The sequence below is a fragment of the Budorcas taxicolor genome, chromosome 11 (genome assembly GCF_023091745.1).
Source record: "Budorcas taxicolor isolate Tak-1 chromosome 11, Takin1.1, whole genome shotgun sequence".
Lineage (NCBI taxonomy): Eukaryota > Metazoa > Chordata > Mammalia > Artiodactyla > Bovidae > Budorcas > Budorcas taxicolor.
In genome coordinates this window covers 117,976,418-117,989,199 of record NC_068920.1, presented here as the reverse complement: position 1 = coordinate 117,989,199, position 12,782 = coordinate 117,976,418, and the positions used below count along the sequence as shown (strand labels likewise).

At 33.5% G+C, this 12,782-nt stretch overlaps 1 protein-coding gene across 1 annotated transcript; it reads right to left on the bottom strand.

Annotated features, from left to right (window-relative positions):
• Nucleotides 1-10,192: 10,192 nt before the first annotated feature.
• Nucleotides 10,193-11,776, bottom strand: LOC128055707 (leucine-rich repeat transmembrane neuronal protein 4). The gene has a single exon (XM_052648256.1). The coding sequence runs from the start codon at nucleotides 11,774-11,776 to the stop codon at nucleotides 10,193-10,195; it is 1,584 nt and encodes a 527-aa protein (XP_052504216.1).
• Nucleotides 11,777-12,782: the final 1,006 nt, after the last annotated feature.

Genomic DNA, 12,782 nt, shown 5'->3' with positions numbered 1-12,782 from the left:
TAGATGCTATCTTCTTTCTTGGCCAATCATCCTTGCCAGTCTTCATGTTTTGGAGGAAACCTATGCACATTCTCAAGGAAGGTGTTATGCCAAAACTAAAGGGAAAATCATTGGGATCTTGATTTAAAGTCATCAGTTATCCTCTAATCATTTGAGAAAAGGTACACTATGAGGAGATAGAAAGCTCAGATAATTATGAACTTCAAAAAGCTAGAATTTTATATTTATATTTTATATCATCTTTCTTCTAAGTTTCTAGATTAGAGTCTAAGCAGTAATTCTTCAAACAAAGAAAATCTGGTTAGAATACTGTGGACCATATTCCAAGATGATAAAACTGATTGACAGCCTGGTGACTGTAGTGGGGAAAGAGATTGAGAAAGCAATTCAGGATTAATGCCTCTGTTGTCACTCTACACTCCAGGACAGAAATTACAGTGGGGACAGCTACCACTGAACTAACATTCTTAAATGTTATGTGAAAAATGGGATCCTTATTTGGCACAGGCCTAGTGCCAAAGACATGATGGGCAGCGCTACCATATGGAACTGTAGAGTCAAAGAAGTAATCAATATAGTCTGATTCAAAAGAGACTTATGATATTGTCAATTTAACCATGATGTCCTCAGGAAAAAAAAAAAAGTACACCAGCAGTCCACTAAATTCTAACTTGATCTCTATAAGTAGAAGAGTACTAGGTCCAGTGAACAGAAGTCTAATGTGACTCAACATACGTGTACATAAAGCTATTTACCAAGCTGACAGTACTTTTGGGAGAGTGAAGTAATCAGACTTTTGGGGATCACTGGGGATGTTAACTCCAAAGGGACACTAACCTGGAGATCCCAAACATCAATGTGGTCCTCCAGTCAAAGTAGGGGTCGTGAAAGCAATGGAATTGTAGCTCAAGACATTTCAGAGTTGGACCCATGGGTCTGTGACCCCATTATGTAGTTACTTCCCTTATTCTAGAATATATAACTGGAAGAAACATTCGTTGACTGGAAGAATCTCCAACTTGTAATAAATTCCACCTTCCCAATCACAGAGAAAACAACTTATTGTCTTTTCTAGTAATGCTAGCATTTTTCTTTGTCTGCAGGTTGCCAGTTTTTGCTAAGTGGTACTCTTTATTTTAAAGCACACAATAATATTTGATGTGAAAACTTAAATGTTTTTCATTTTAAAATATATCATAAATCATGGGAAATATGTAACCATCTATTTATGCAAAAATAAGAGCTCATACTTTATTCAACCAAAATAAAGACTTACTATTCACATCAAAGCATTGAACATGTATGTGTGTATATGTACATACATGTATACAACTAGAGAAATATAGGTTTCATAAAATCACATATTAACTTATTCAAAAGGAATACCCTACATATTATTTGAAGAGTCCCACTTGTCATTGATAAAAACTTTGGGGAAATTAAAATTACCTCTACTTGTTATGAAAGTGAATTGATGGCAATACCTGATTAGATTGAAAATTTATAAGTTGTTTCTATAACCCATTTCTTCTTTAGAGTTAATACTAAAAAATGAATTGTGAATGCTGCTTTCTTTGAAAGGTGAAAAAATGTTCAGTCAAGAGAGTATTTACAAATCCTGAGTATTATTTAAATATTAGCATGTTTGATACCCAAACTAAATTACAGCTCAGACAAGGGACTGAAAACTCAGGTTTATTATTCACTTTATTAAAATATAACCACAACACTTGTTTCTACATAAGGCTATATTATAGCCATCATTATAATTAATAATAACAATGAAAATAATATAGCCACATTGTATTTTAAATTTTTCAGTAGACAATAGGGCTTATGGCTAATAATCATTTATATTTACACTGAAAAATTTTTTATGGAATAGTTCAGAGTGGTTTTTGAATAGAAGCTCATTAATCATTTCAACAAGTTAGTTGGAAAGTTATCATCCCAGTTCAATAGATGGAAAAATTATATCACAGAAAGGTCAGATATACCTTTGCTTGTCCAATATTATAGAAGTAAACCAAATTTCTGAGACCTCTTTTTCACCCCTTTATCTAACCACTGGATCAATGTAATTTTGGTCCATGTTGTGGTTTGACCATCAACCTAAAGTATTTTAAGGCTGACCTCTCTGCTATTACTTTTACAGAGCTATAAACACAGAAGAAAATAACAATTTTTCATCTACAGGTATCATACCAAAAAAGAAGAACATAATTACTTTATATTTCTAGTATTTTCTTTTTTTAATCTTATTAGAAATATTTAACAATGGTTGGCATTAATTAAAAAAATAAATATCCAATACTTAATAACAGTGAAATGCATCATGATCAAATTTATGCTGAAATAAACAAGCAATATTTTCAGGGCTTCATTTGCACGTAAATGTATTTAATAGGAGTCAGTTAAAGGAAACAAGAACTCAACTTTTAATAATTCCCAGCACAGCAAATTAGATAGCCAGCAGAAAATTAAAAAAAGAAATGTTTCAGTAAACATGACTTAAGGGAGGAAGGAGAAATTGAAAAGCAAGCATATAATTTATATCCAAAGATGTTCTCTTGTTTATTTTAATAAAATCAATATAATTTCAAAGATTTATCTGATGATTTTTAACTTTAAAAGAAGGCAGAAGACAGCAATTGTCATCTTTTCAAAAGAAAATATACAGTGAATATGAATTAAGCAAACTCCAGGAGATGGTGAAGGATCAGAAAACCTGGCGTGCTGCTGTCCATGGGGTTGCAAAGAATTGGACACAACTGGGCCATTGAACAATGATAAATGAATTAAGTACCACTGATTTTCCAAAATAAAACAATTTCAGGAATTTTCCCTCTTTGTCTGGTATCATTTGGTGTGCCAAGATTAGGGTTTATATGGTTTTGCTCTAACTGTAAAAGTGACCTCAAAAATGGCATCAATTCATAATATTATATATTTCTATTTTGGAATACATTTGGTTACTGAAAGTGAAAGTCACTCAGTTGTGTCTGACTCTTTGCAACCCCATGGATTATATAGTCCATGGAATTCTCCAGACCAGAATACTGGAGTGGGTAGCTGTGCCCTTCTCCAGGGGATCTTCCCAACGCAGGGATCGAACCCCAGGTCTCCCACATTGCAGGCAAATTCTTTATCAGTTGAGCCACCACAGGGAAGCCCTGCTTAGTTACCGAGATTCTAAAAAAAGAGTGAGTTTTCTTAAACAAACCCATCTTTACTCATTTTAGTTTGTCTGTTTCAAATATTCAAATATATTATAAAAATCTAATGCATTTTTTGGTTTTTATAATTCAATGAAATTCGAAGATCCTAACCACTAAAATAGTAGTTAAAATGGTAATCATAAATTTGTTTAGGAAGTTTCATTTTGAAGTTATACTTTCTTTATCTTAAAATGCTCTTTTAAAATCAAAGTGTCAAACATGTTTATTGTACCTTACTTTTTGTATACTAGAAGACTTTTAAAAAAAGAAAAGAAAAACCAAAGAAATTACCCTTCTCACTAAGTTCAGTTATTACATCTTTACCCCTAACTCTAAAGTCTGAGAATTCAATGAATATATAAATGACTGAAGCAAAGGAGAGACATGCTCTATGGATGTCCAAAATTCAGAAAACCATTACGATGCATTAAGGCAATGAAAGAAGAAACATAAAATTATTTTGATGCCATTATATTTTTTTAATATGTCCTCCAAATAATTATTTTTGAGGCAATTCAGGTGTACGGGACATGTTAGTAAAGAACAGGGCTCATTCAAAAGTATAATATAAATTAATCTACAATCTGTTTGCAATATGCATTTAAGTATTTTAAAAATATATATATGTGAGATATATGGGTATATAATGTCATATGGTTGTTTAAAAGCAATTATACTTCAGATTTATTTTTCTTTATGTTTAAGAACATTATGTATATAATATTAAAAGATATTATTTTCAGATACAAACAATAATGCTAAATATCATAATCTTATTTAGTTATACGCATGTTCATTATCTGATATCCAGGCATCAGTTTTGTTTAGCTTTTGCCTTTTTGTCAAGCTTGTTCATAATTCTGGCGATGGATTTTTTTCAGAATTTTTTATATTCTCACTCTTACTTAAACCTTTTATTAATGTTTATTATTTTGCCATCATTTCATTTTCAAACCTTAAAAGTATTAAAATATGTAAGATCTGTCTTAAATCAAGCATCTTACTTTTAAAGAACCTTAATTTCTCTTGGTGGTTTAAGCATTACTTTTAAACTACTCAGGAGTATAAATCGTATCCTTTGTACATATCGAGCAGTTTCATGTATATTAAAGCAGTTTATTAAAAAGTTAATGATTCTGATATCGAGGAAATAGTGTGCTTTTTATCAACCTTCCTTAACTGTTAAAATTTTATTTGGCTTATGGAGTGCATGAGAAAAATACCCTCACAATTTCTCTTTCATTTTAAGAATATTGAGATTTTACTAAGCTGACCCAATGAATAATGGTCCTTTTGGTACTATAAAAAGCACTTTTAATTTTTAAAACATATTCAACATCTCTTTTATGCTTTCCACTGATCAAAAGACAGAGTGATTTTTCAAAACTTTCAAAAGTGTATATCAGTGTCTGGTGATATATACTGGTGAGTGCCTGGTCTCATTTTGATTTAGTGATTCATGAAACTCTAGAGACATGAAAGTTCTGATGAGTCACCACGTACCCAATGCTAATATTTCTGAACAACTTCCAAAGCATAAAGCTATCTGTAAATGTAATTCTTGAGAACTAGGATGACTAGATTTTGCTGAATATAGGAAAGTCACAAGAAGAAAAATTCTGGAGTTATCTAAAGAATACTGGGGTGTATGAAAAGCTATACATTCCTGAGCCCAGAGTCAGACTTCTCAACTTGGATTCTTAAAGAGAAACCATTTATTAAAACTTTGTTCATGAGAAGCTGCTGCTGCTGCTAAGTCGCTTCAGTCGTGTCCAACTCTGTGCGACCGCACAGACGTCAGCCCACCAGGCTCCCCCGTTCCTGGGATTCTCCAGGCAAGACCACTGGAGTGGGTTGCCATTTCCTTCTCCAATGCATGAAAGTGCAAAGTGAAATTAAAGTCGCTCAGTCATGTCTGACTCTTAGCGACCCCATGGACTGCAGCCTACCAGGCTCCTCCGTCCATGGGATTTTCCAGGCAAGAGTATGGGAGTGGGGTGCCATTGCCTTCTCCACATGAGAAGCTAATACAAGCTAACTCTAGAAAAAAGAATTGAACCTTTTATTGTCAGCTTAAAAATCATTCCTAAATTAGCCATGTCAGGCCTTCCTGGCAGCTGTCACTCTTCACCAGTACTATTTGCAGACTTTAATAAAAAACGTATTCATGAATGAAATTTAGTTGGATCAAATTTAGAGAGTATATTTTTTAAAGTCATATTTAAATGCTTTAAAAATAACTGATTACTTGGAAGAAATTAAAATACATATAAATATGTGTGTGTGTGCTCACATGTGTGCACATGTGCTATATATGCTCCCTTCAAGCATAAAGAAATTATATGGCTGCTCACCTGAGCATGCCACTTTTTAGTTAACTCAAGATGTTCTCTCTTTTCTCATTGACGATGATTATAAATAGCTCAGTTTTTCTTCCACATCCCATCTTGCTCTTGTGAGCCTGAGAATGATCACAAAAATTTTATAAAGTTGTCTATTCTGAGGAATAATCTGAATTGAGATATACTCGAGTAGGTGAATACACTCGTTCAGTGATGGTTCACAGAGAAATGAAATGACTAGCCCAAAGTCACAGCAAAATTGATAGTGTATAGTTTAAATTCTGTGTTTTCAAAAAAGAATATTAGAATATCTGGACATAAGATATGTGTAATTTTAGAGAGGATGAAACATTTATCTTAAGAAGTATTTTCCTAACTAATTCCAGTAATTATGATTCAAATTTTTGTTATTAGTATTTCATGTGTTCAGAATGGACAAGATATATTTCCTGCTCTCTATTTCTGTCTCTGAGCACATGTACTTAATTTCATAATACAAACACATACATACACACACACACACAAGCATAAATAGACTCTTTAAATATACAAAGTATAGTTTCAATTGCAACTTTTTAATATAACACAGTATTAGTCAGCCAACAAAATTAACTTTGTTTTCTTTAGCTACATAGAAAGGGTATTAAACTCAGTGATTCTGAGCCTGTTTCACTTAGAATCCTGTTTGAATATATTATGAATTTTCACTCCTGGAAATTCATTCAATATACTTCAAAATGTCAATTTCTACAGTGAAGAAAGAAGTTAATATTCCCCTTTAAATCAGTAGTTTTGACCTGACTTAATACATTCAATAAATATACATTATTAGAAATGGTCTACACTACCCACTGCACAGCAGTGAAAGAAATAATATAAGCCCAAAGGACAATCAACACAGTTTTATTTTAAAGAGTATAACCAAAATATTAAATATTTGGAAAATATATACCTAATGTCATCTATATTGCCATTTTTCTAATGGCAGCACTGTTAGCATTATGGGATCATTAAACTTTATATTTCAATTACTTCTCTTTTAAAACATTCTGAAATGCAGGCTCTCTCTAGAGACCACATTTATTCATGTTAAAGTTTTACTAATTTCAGCTATTTTAATTCAAAAGACAAACTCTCTTGGTTTATATTCATGATGATTATTTGTATAAAAACCTTTGCTATTCTCTGTTGATAAAACATATTCTGGAAGAACCAGGTATTCAAAATTTTGTTTTGTATAATCTTTAAGTAAAATTTTGGTACGTGGAATGAAGTAACTTTATAATTTTGTAATCTTTTTATGCAATAAAGCTACCTATCCAAAGTTTCACAAGCTATTTTCAAAAGTAAGTATTTGCAATTTTCTCTGTCAACGACACTAAGCTTTAGACTTCTTTGAACACATGTTGAGAACAAGTTGAATGATTCAGTTCAACCAAGCACACTGATCCACTAAAGGTATGACTGAGATGAATCTATCAGAGTTTTGCCATATGTCTTTAATTATTCATTTCTATCTACTTTATTCTTTTATAGATATAAGAAAGTTTAACTGTTTAAATTATTATAATATTCTTCAGATTCTTATCATATAATGTGCACTTGGACTTTTAAAATTCATAAAGAACAGAACCAAAATTATTTCATTATTTATTTTATAGATCATATGCCATATATGTGCAGTGGGTCATAGATATTATTTAAGGAAGAATGTTAATATTTTTATTTTCTTCTTAAAGAGAATAGACAAAATGAATATTTCAACCATATTTAGACTATGATAATTGATGGTAACATCCACTATGTAAGTAAAATTTTCAATTTAATGCAATTTTTTCAAGGCACTATCTTAGAAATTAGCACTTAGTGCTACGTTTTCTAGTTAAATATTTATGGCTTTATTAGGTAATTTGATATTTTGAATAACAAAGCTTACCTCAAAAAAATATACCATAAATGTTAAGATTCTCTATTTTTCAAAGTTATTGATGTGTGAGGTTTGTCAAAACACCACCAGACCTAAACTCAAGGAACATCCACTGTCCTAAAATGCCATAAACTTGGGCAAATCACATCTCTCTCTTGGCTTCATTTTGTAGAGCAGTTTTTTCAACAAGAGAAATTTTACTCTGGGTTGATATAGAAGTACACTGAAAATTATTGTTTTCATAACACTTTCTAAGAATCTACTTTTCCTCAGTTCTTATTTCCATCTGCAACTGTAATAAACCAGGCGAGAAGGAGTGGCAGTTGCTCTGTTTCTGTGTATTTGTGTTTCAAAATAAATTAATATTCATTTCAATGTAGTTTTGTTGAACCCCATGCACTCAAAAGTGCAGTTAATGATCTCAGATGCATAGTTTACCATTTTCTACTTTAAGAGTTTGATCTATTTCAGTAGGGCTACCATTTCAATTGAACATCTTCATTACAATGTTTAGTTAAATTCTTCATTACTTACTGCTGTAACACCACACCCATCCCCAACAATGTCACCACGATTTCATGACCATAAACACAACTCTACGGAACACATATAATATCAAAACACGTTTTAAAACACATTTCTAAGAAGTGAAATATGTTTTTATTTCGTTTCAATCATGGTAATGCCTGTGGTCTTTAAAGGATGGTCTCTGGGATTTAAGACTTCTGGAAAAGTTTTAGAACCACTGTTTTGAAATGCCAGCTCTTTAAGAATCTTTCCTGGTGATTCTTTTAAATAAAAATCACCATGCTAATACAAACGCAAAGAGAAAATGAAAGAATGGAACTGGATTTTAATTTTCTTTTTACATTACTGGCCTTCAGGAGGATCTCAAAATACAAGCCAAATCTAGAATAAAACAGAATGAACTTTCTTTACTAATATTCACAAATATTGTAAAAATACTACCTTGCAATAAAAACATCAAGACTTGCTAGATTTTTATATAACATTTTGTATTCTCTTTAATTTTTAAGGACAATTTCTTATATAGGTTTCTCTTAGGGATTTATTATCAGGGATTACTTTTCTTATTTACAATCATATATAAGAGGAGAAAATAAATTTTGTGAAGAATAGCTTAATATTTCAAATTACACTGAGTTGGAGATAATTTCAAACTCAGTGCTTTGTCTGAAAACCTTTTCATTAGTTCTTAAGTTTGGGTTATGGAAAGATTTGGAATATATATCATAAAAGAGCAAATTACATTTTTCAACACTCATGCCGCTGCTGCTGCTAAGTCACCTCATAACTGGTAGTAAAAAGGGCAAAGTCTTCAAATGCTTGTTAAAACTTTCTTTTGAGAAAGTAATCATGTAAAATTGGATAGTAAGATGACACAGAGCCAGAACTTTACCTCTCTTTACTAATTTATTCTAGTAACAAGGCCTTGGCAGTCTCACAATCTTTGCACTTTTTAATTAATTTTACCAAATAAAGAATAATTGGCATCCACCATTACTTATTAACAAGTTGGAAATTTGTGACTATTTTTCTTCTCTAAATACATTCCTATCTGTGATCTTTAAAATACACTGACTCCAAACTTATTCTCATGAAAATAGTATAACACGAAACACCTTCATTTGAGATGATTGTTACAGAAAGGGAAAATACTCAGAACCCAAATCTCTCTTTTTTTATTTATAAATATTTGCATCACTTAGTTTTGGATTAGTGTAACAAGAATGCACATTATGTCTTCGGGGATGACAACAACACTGACAAACAGTCCCTGTTATGCTTGTCATTATGTTATTGCTAAATCACCCACAATATCATGACCTGATTTTAGTTACCAGGGAAAAGCCAAAACGTGGAATTTAAGTTTCATTCTGATTACATACATATAGCCAGCACTTAAAAAACCTTTGAAAATGATCTATGTCCAATGGTTTAAAAAAAAAAAAAAGGAAAGGAAAGGAGGAAGTAAGGAAGAAAAGAAAGGAAGGAAAGGAGAAAGGAGGGAAGAAAGGCAGTAAGGAAGGAAAGAAGGGGAAAAAGACATCTTTTAGTGCCTTAATACAATTACACAATAGGCCTGACATTCTCTATGCTGGTATAATAACCAAGTGGCAAGTAACATAGAAACAGTTATCCCTGTGAGATCCCTGTTGCATGCTTTAATTAAAAGTAAAAAATATACAACAAAATCAACCCTTGGGTAAATTGCTCTTTGGTTTAAATCTTCATTACCTCCTGGAATTTTGGTAAAATCACTTTGTTTTTAAATTAAGCCAGCCCCTCCTTTACTAGATTACAAAGTCAAACAACAAAAAACAGACATAAATTTTAGGATGAGAAGAGTTTTGTTTGTGTGTATGTGTGTCTGTAAGTCCAACCCCTATACACAACCTGTTGGGAAAAAAAAAAAAAAAAAAAACAGATGCTTTAACATAGTGCTTTATTCCAACTTAATCTCATCCTTGAATGAACTTCCTTCAAGTTTCAACCATTTAAGGTAAAAGAAAAAGAGCAGTCAATTTCCTCGTGGTTGTAATTTAATTAAGTAACCTTTCACACTGAGCAAAACCCAAAAGCAAAAGGGTCATTAATCTTTCTAGTGATTAGAGACACCTCTAGAGCTTCAAACATTTACCTCTCCTTCCCCGCAGTGGAAATGCTTTTAGGAGGATCATGGTTCATACCTCACATTCCCTGGAGCCAGAGATGGTATATGTGCAGGGCCCAGATCCATTAACCGATATATCCATGGTCTCAGAGTTTGTAGGCTTGTAGTCCACATAATACTCCTGTAAAGGGGAATTCATTTGTCTCTCAGATTCTCTGGTCTTTTTCCGCCGCCTCTTCATAAGAGAGTGTTGCTGAAGTTGTTTCATGCTGGCTGGGTAGCGTTTCCAAGACACATAGATTACCAAGAGGATCATAGCCACCGAAAGAAAGAGAGCCACGCTCCCTGCAATAATTTTGTGGAATGAAACATGCTCATACTCTTGCTCTGTGCCAGGAATCTGAAACCCCGGGGAAGGGCTTGGTGTTTCAAGGGTGGACCGGCTAGGATCAGATTTCAAGGTTGTAGGTTTAGGGATAATCAGAGGCTTCTGGGGAGTTTGGGGTACCACGTGTGATTTTTCTGTGTTGACCACCTGAACTTCAGAGCAGATATTATATGTTTCCACTGCATCACTAACCTTTTCACCTTGGATGTGCTTAGGTCCTGCACATATCATGGTGCTTTCCTTATTTCCTTTGAAATTCTTAAGCCAATAAAATAGAGGACAAATGCTCCGACTGCATTCCCACATATTCCCAGACAAAGTGATGGATACTAATGATATCCATGTATTGACAGTTTCCTGTGAGATGTTGGTAAGCTTGTTGGAATCCAAATTCAATTTTTGCAAATTGGGCAAACATTTAAATGTGCCCGGCTCAATTCCTTGGATATCATTCCCTGATAAATCCAAGTTGTGTAAGGAACTCCAAGTCCATGTCAAGCCTTGGCTAATGGAGCGAATTCTGTTCCATTGTAAGTAAATTGAACGGAGGTTGAAGAGGCGTGGAAAATGAGCAAAGTTGATCTTGGAAAACTGATTATGCTCCAAGTGGAGCTCTTTTAACTTCAAAAGGCCAGCAAAAGCATTTCGCGACAAGCTTCGAAGACGATTATAACCCAAATCCAGGAAGTCAAGATTTCGACAGTCTTGAAAAACTCTGATTGGTACAGTCTTTAATGAGTTAGATCTCAAGTGCAAAATGATAAGTTTCCGAAGGCCTTTAAATTGTTCAGATTGCAGTGTCTGAAGCTTATTGTAGGAGAGGTCCAGACTGCGGAGATTGGGAACCGGGTGAAATGTTTTATTGTGCAGATAGGTAATTTTGTTGGAGCTTAGAATTAATTCTTTCAGTCTACGGATGCCTTGAAATGCATCTTCATCCACTGAGCTAATGTAATTATGGTCAAGATAAAGCCATATAAGCTGGTTAAGGCTGGCAAACTGATTGGATTTGAGTTTCTGAATGCTGTTGAACCTTAACGATAAGCCTTGTGACCCTCCAGAAATGTTCTCAGGAATATCTGCAAAAGCGTGAGACTCACAGTACACAATTTTGCCATCACATCTGCAGTTCTTTGGGCAAGCTCTCTGAGCCCCCGTGAGCATAACAAGCAGCAGTGTAGGAAGTAGCACTAGCACCACACGCATGCCTCTCAGCTGCGTAATTAAATGGAAACCTACAATATTAAAAAGAAGACAAATGCACATTGTAAAGCTATTAATGTAAATCACCACCAGCTTACCAATATCAGGGGCATCTCATCTAGTGTAGTAACGGAACAGTTGATTTAAGAACAATGTATTTGACACTTAAAGCCTTATTTTCTTCAATATTGCATGCTTACTATTTAGGTTTCATGCTTTCTTTCTTGATTTCCAAAGAACTAAGAACAGCTTCCTGAGTTTCAGGAGTTCATATGCATATCAACACTGGAAAACATCCATCCTATCTTATCACATAATGACAACATTTAATAACATCTATGTTTGGCTAGTCACTCTGTTGGATATCAGTATCAAAAGAAAGAATATTAAGTCTTCTGGTAACGGGAAAAATGTGACTTACTAAGCCCTATGCTTCCACATCTTTCTTAGTTGAGCAAAGAGGCTGTGTTTTGGCAAAGGAGCTTCAGTAAACTGTCAAGGTAACCCAAGTTTGCCCAGCTTGAAATTGCATCCCTATTGCATAATGATGTAACCATATAGGAGCTCTGATAAAACAGCACTGGGACCAGTATACACAACAAATGAAGCATGGTATGCAGACTAGTAACAGCGGGGAGTACTGTCAATGTATTAATAAGCATATAAGCTCTCAACATTCAGGAAGAGATTCCTACTAAGGTTCTCCTATCCAGTGATCACCAGCTGAGAGTCCTAACTACTGATAGCACAGAATGCTCCAAAGTTATGATTATCAAATTTCTATTAAATATTTGCACAAAATACAAAATAATCTTGTGAAGTATTTGTTGTTTTTCTTATATACTTAACATAGTTGCTTTTCCAAATTTTGAGGATAAACAAAGAGAGAAACAGCAGACTACTAACCTCTCCCATCCCAAACTGCTCAAATTTCTCACTGACTTTTTTTCTCCCCTACCTCCATTAACTTCAGAAAATCTGCAAAGTTGCAATCTATTGGCACTGATACTGCATTTCCAAGTCATAGCATGTTAAGGGACTTCTTTCCTCTGTCAACAGTAGATTTATT